This window comes from Geotrypetes seraphini, chromosome 10 (genome assembly GCF_902459505.1).
Source record: "Geotrypetes seraphini chromosome 10, aGeoSer1.1, whole genome shotgun sequence".
Taxonomy (NCBI): Eukaryota; Metazoa; Chordata; class Amphibia; order Gymnophiona; family Dermophiidae; genus Geotrypetes; species Geotrypetes seraphini.
Window position 1 is genome coordinate 38,662,633 of NC_047093.1, and position 6,000 is coordinate 38,668,632.

At 39.0% G+C, this 6,000-nt stretch overlaps 1 protein-coding gene across 1 annotated transcript in view; it reads left to right on the forward strand.

Annotated features, from left to right (window-relative positions):
- The window catches only part of NTN1 (netrin 1), a 357,430-nt gene extending 351,947 nt beyond the window's left edge, over positions 1 to 5,483 (forward strand). The window contains exon 7 of the mRNA XM_033960487.1: positions 4,984 to 5,483. Within this exon, the coding sequence (XP_033816378.1) occupies positions 4,984 to 5,312 (329 nt within the window). The 3' untranslated portion in view covers positions 5,313 to 5,483. The remainder of the gene's footprint in view (positions 1 to 4,983) is intronic.
- Positions 5,484 to 6,000: the final 517 nt, after the last annotated feature.

Genomic DNA, 6,000 nt, shown 5'->3' on the forward strand with positions numbered 1-6,000 from the left:
CATACAGCACCGCATGAAAGAAGGGACGGAGTCTGGAGTTAGCAGTGGAAAAGAAGGGTACAGATACGAGGGGTTTGCCCAATGAATGGAGATCACGGGGGAGGGAGCATAGGGGAGATAAGTGAGGAGAGATATTGGGGGGGCTTCAGAGTGAATGCACTTGTAAGTCAGCAAAAGGAGTTTAAACTGTATTTGGAAATGGATGTGGAGCCAATGAAGTGACTTGAGAGGGGTAATGTGAGAATAGTGGCTCTCACGGAATATGAGTCATACAGCAGAGAAACAATACTGAATACAGGATAAGCAGAACACAAAGTCATCGAAACAGAACCAGAGTATACATGACAGGTCATCAAGTTTTTGCCCTCCCCCCAAAATAAGAAAGTCACCACCCTCACACCTCCCCCAAACCCAACCCCCTCTTAAGAGAACATTGAGGTATGAAGGAAGGAAACAAAGTGCTTTTTCTTTTCTTTCTTTTTCCCCATCCTATTGTTTTTTTACCATATATGTCTCTCCTCTGAACTTTAAAAACACTTAATTGTAATTCTGTTCCCTCTCACCTTTTGTATTAGTTGGTCTGTATGTCCAATTGTCTACCCAATTATTTTAAATTGTGTGTAAAAATATATGTTTATATTTTATAAATTTTTGTATCTCGCTGAGTAAAACGAAATAAGCGATTCATCAAAGTCAACTAAAAATTGAAACTTGAGCAGGTGCGTTCAAAGCTGATTCAAAGTTTGGCTGCTCATTTGAGGTGATAAAGAATTAAGATAAGGGTCCCAAATAGCTAAAGAATGTTTTTTTTCCAAGTGTAGGTGCCCCTTGCATCCAATCCCAATAACTCGTGGATAGTCAATCTCCAACCCCAATAAGAGGGAGTTCCCTCCGAGGTCCACTCTTTCAAAATTGATTTCAAGCCCAAAATACCCAATTTCCAGACCCACAACCTAGCTGCCTGCCCCCGAACTCCACAGGAGCCCAGCAGCCCCAAAAGAAACAAACTTTAAAGCAGAATTTCAATGATCAAAATAATCTTGTAAGGTACAACAACATAAGAATACAAAGCTTGCCAGAGGGATTAGAAGGTTCAGATATTCTTAAGTGCTTAAAAAAACTTTCTGTCAAAATTGATAGATTAAAATTTGATCAGCCCTTTAAGTTTAAGTATGGGCATAAGAGTACCACACCAATGCATAGGGTCCTCATAGTGGATGCAAAGGTATTAATGATGCTCTCAGGCACTGGCAGTAATGCAAGCCCACCAAGGCCAGATGATCTATAATGCAACTAAGACTAGGAGAACTATCAGTACAATAAATCCACCCCCAAAAAAACTTCTTATACAGTTTCTCTCTTTATACAAGGGTAGAATAGGATTGTTACATTTGTATGACTTGGTGTGTCATGGATGAGCTATCTGATAAGGAGAGAGACCCCCAAATTCTATAAGCAGCACTAAAACTTGTAGATGCAAATTTGGGCACACACCCAATTTGCATGCTCAATTTAATTGAATAGCAAGCCAAATAAATGCTAATAACTAAAATCTTAAAAAGCAATTATTGGTGCTAATTAGTTTTAATGATAAGATATGCATATAATTTAGGTGCAGAATCTAGTTACATGGTCCCAATCTTCCTGGATTTGAGCAACATTTATTTATTTATGTATATTATTTATCTACCACTTATAGCCTAAGTGGTTTGTATTCAGCTACTCAGGCATTTTTCCCTATTTGTCCTGGTGGGCTCACACTCTACCTAATGTACTGCGGCAATGGGGGATTAAGTGATTTACCCAGGATCACGAGGAACAGCATGGGATTTGAATCCACAATCTCAGGGTGCTGAGACTATAGCTCTAAGCACTGTGCCACACACTCCCCATGATGCAGTGGAGAAAAAGAATAAAGAATGCAGCTCAAGAGAGCAAAGTGCTGTAAAAGGTTTGTTTTATATGGCAAGCCTGAGAATACCACCACAGGGTCGACAAGCATCCTTAGCTGATACTGTAAGTCCTGAAATGTACACTAAGAATTCAGATTGAACAGCAACCAAGAATTTATATTGCAATACATATTATGCACTACAACTCAGTGATTGGATGGAAAAAAACAGCATTGTAAGATTTATCTAAAGCAAGGGTTCTCAATCCAGTCCTTGGGACACAATTAACCAGCTGGTTTTTAGGATATCCACTATGAATATGCATGAGATAAATTTGCATATACTACCTCCATTGAATTCAAATCTATCTTATGCATATTCATTACATTAGTTTCTTTTATTCCACCAATATCTTGCGGTTCTAGGCGGATTACAAAAAGATGAGATTCTGGTCATATCCAGAAGATTACAGGAAAGCAATTGGTTGGAACATTTAGAGTCTGGTGATAGAGTAAGGTTTTTGGGTTATATCAAGAGTTTGTCTTGATATATTTCTTGAATAGCCTGGTTTTTATTTCCCTCCTGAAGGTTTTGTAGTTTGGTGCTGAGATCAGTAAATTGGAGATGTGACTGTCTAGTTTCGGTGCTTCTGTGGCAAGTAGTCTGTCGTGTATTTTCTTAGGCTGTATGCCTTTGATTGGGGGTGAGTGAAGGGTGTCTGAGATCTCCTTGGTCTAGATGAGTTATTCCGAGCTAGGTGAGTGTTCAGGATTGTGAAAATTGTAGGAAGACCTTAGGAAATGGGCATCCAAATGGCAGGTGAAATTTATACTGTGGACAAATGCAAAATGATACACATCAGGAATAATCATCCAAATTAGTTACCTTATGCTAGGTCTACCCTAGGAATCAGTGCCCAAGAAAAAGATCTGGGTGTCACTGTAGACACTACGCTGAAATCTCCTGCCCTGTGGGAGGTTGCAGCAAAAAAAGCAAACAGGATGCTAGGAATTATTAGGAAAGGGATGATAAGTAAGACCAAGATTATAATACCACTGTATTGCTTCATGGTGTGACCTCACCTTGAGTATTATGCACAGTTCTGGTCGCTGTATCTCAAAAAAGATATAGCAGAATTAGAAAAGGTTCAAAAAAATGACCAAAATGATAAAGGGAAAGGAACTCCTCTCGTAGGAAGAAAAATGAAAGAGATTGAGGCTTTTCAGCTTGGAAAAGAGACAACTGAGGGGGAATATGTTTGAGGTCTACAAAATCCTGAGTGGTGTAGAACGAGTAAGAGTGAGTCGATTTTTCATCCTTTCAAAAAAGAAAAAATAACAGGGGACATTCAATGAAATTACATGGAAAAGATAAAATATTTTTCTACTCTGAATAGTCAAGTTCTGAAACTTGTTGCTAGAAGATGTTAGCCTAGCTGGGTTTAAGAGAGGTTTGGACAACTTCCTATAGGACAGGCCCATAATCTGCTTTTGAGACAGGCATGGGAGAAGCCATTGTTTGCCCTGAATCAGTAGCACAAAATATTGCTACTATATGGGTTTCTGCCACTGTTGGAAATGGGAATCTGGGCTAGATGGACCATTAGTCTGACCCAGTATGGCAATTCATATGTTCTTATATTCATTGTGGGTATTCTGAAAATCTGACTGGCTAGGTATGTCCCAAGGACAAGGTTGAAAATCCCGGTCCTAGAGGAATGATATTGGCTAATGTGAAAAATAATAATTAAACTGAATTTGTTTGAATGTGGAAAAACTGAAGGTCTGACCTTAGCAATTTTGCTGTGTTTTCACAGCTTCTCTTGTGAACCGCTCTGAACTGTAAGGTACTGCGGCAAAATAAAGTATTATTATTATTATTATTATTACAGACCTATGAGATACATTTTGCACTTAAAATGCTGGAAAAACGACTGTAGTCTATGATGATGGAGCAGCATATTCCAGAGCTCTGGTTCTTGTATGAAAAAAACTGAATATCAAGTATTGTTGTAGACAATCTCTCTAAAGGTCGGGATAATCAGATGATTCTGATTGGATGATCTCAGTGTTCTAGAAGAATAAGGCTTCAGAAAGCTGTAAGGAATACTGTAAGTCCTGAAATGTACACTAAGAATTCAGATTGAACAGCAACCAAGAATTTATATTGCAATACGTATTATGCACTACAACTCATCAGAGCTGTGGATTTTGTAAACCAACAATAGTATTTTGTAAATCATCTGATGTGAGAGAAGGAGCACTAGGCTACTTTAAAGTGTGTAGTCACATGATCATATTTTTTTACTTCCTGTAATGAGTTTGAAAGTATTATTTTGCACCCATTATAGACACTAAAGATCTTCTATTTTCGGTCCTTTATATAAGGTGTTACGAAGTAACAGTGATCAAAAAAGAACAAATCATTCTAAGCTTGTAAAAAGAGTGTTTGACCATTTAGGAAACCCTGTGAATTAAACGTGAGGGTGATAGCCAGAATTATACCCAAGATCATTGTAGTGGACACTTCCATTAAGATGAGAGATACATATTTTATAATCTAAGCACGAACATTAGAGAATGACACGGGGACAATTTTTTCCCCATCCCCGCAGGGACTCAATTTTCCTGTCCTGTCCCCATGAGTTTTGTCGCTGTCTCTGCCCCATTCTTGTAAGCTCAGCCTTAACCACACAAACCTGGAATACTTATGATTTTAAAGTGTTTGAGGCTTGTGCAGATGAGGACGGAGCTTGCAGGAATGGGGCAGGGACAGGAAAAGAACTTGCTGAGACGGGTCAGGAAAATGAGTTCCTGCAGGGATGGGGAAAAATTTGTCCCCTTAATGAACATTTACAACTGCAATTTATCTGCCACATAGGCATCTATTTGTCTTTACAAAAATAGCCTATGTATCCTTATAAAATAACATATAAGTAGATACCCCACTTGCCCTCTGAAGCTAGGCGCCCCCTAATAAAATTACCCTCTACAAGTTCTTTGTAAAGACTTCTAAGTATCCTCTCTTTAGCTGCATGCAATTGCTGATAAATTGAAAATGTTAATACTGTTTGTTTTGTACCTTCTTCTAGCTGTCCAGATTCATATTCTGAAAGCAGACAAGGCCGGTGACTGGTGGAAGTTCACAGTGAATATAATCTCGGTGTACAAACAAGGCACGAACCGTATCCGGCGAGGGGACCAGATCTTATGGATCCGTTCCAAGGACATAGCCTGCAAATGTCCCAAAATAAAGCCCATGAAAAAGTACTTGCTTTTGGGCAATGATGAGGATTCTCCCGACCAGAATGGGATTGTTGCAGACAAAACGAGTTTAGTGATACAGTGGAGGGACATATGGGCCAGAAGGCTGAGGAAGTTCCAGCAGCGAGAAAAGAAAGGGAAGTGCAAGAAAGCCTAAAAGATGAGGTGGAGAGAATGGAAAAGGGAGAGAGCGCGAGAGAGAGACTGGCTGTGCATGCTGCTTTGTTTAGAATCTGGAGCAGAGAGGATTCAATATAGAAACTTTGTGAAGAAAGTTGGAAGTCACCTTGCAGCTTGTTTGGTCAGGGGACGGAAGGGGGCATCACTGTTTTGGGGTGGGGGGGATTACCACAATTGTACCTTATATTAAGTTTAAAAAAAAACTCACAAAAAAGAGAAATGTTACACTAAGTATGATGTCTGTTCCAACAGCCTTATACCCTTTAAAACAAGGTCTTGTAAAGTTCCAAGCCTCTTCCCATCCAACATTTGCCTGTTTCTATCCATTTTCCCTTACCAACTCATGAAGATTATTAAAAATGTGAAAGTTACCCCAAGCTGCAATAAACTGCTCACATCAGTTGGAAGGAAGATGACCAGGTCTGAAGCAGAGATACAGGAAGAGTTGACTGTGTACAGAAAAAGATGCTAACATTTTGATTACTTTAACTTTTGTGTTTTCTTCTTTGGGTGTGCTTCATAATATAACCTACCAGGTCGCACACAAAGTGCTGACCTCAAGAAATACATTCTTTTGCCAGTTATAGATTTATTTTACTTTCGAAACACAACTTACAACCTATGTTAAAAAAAAATCACCTTATTTAATGTTGACCATTCTAGTA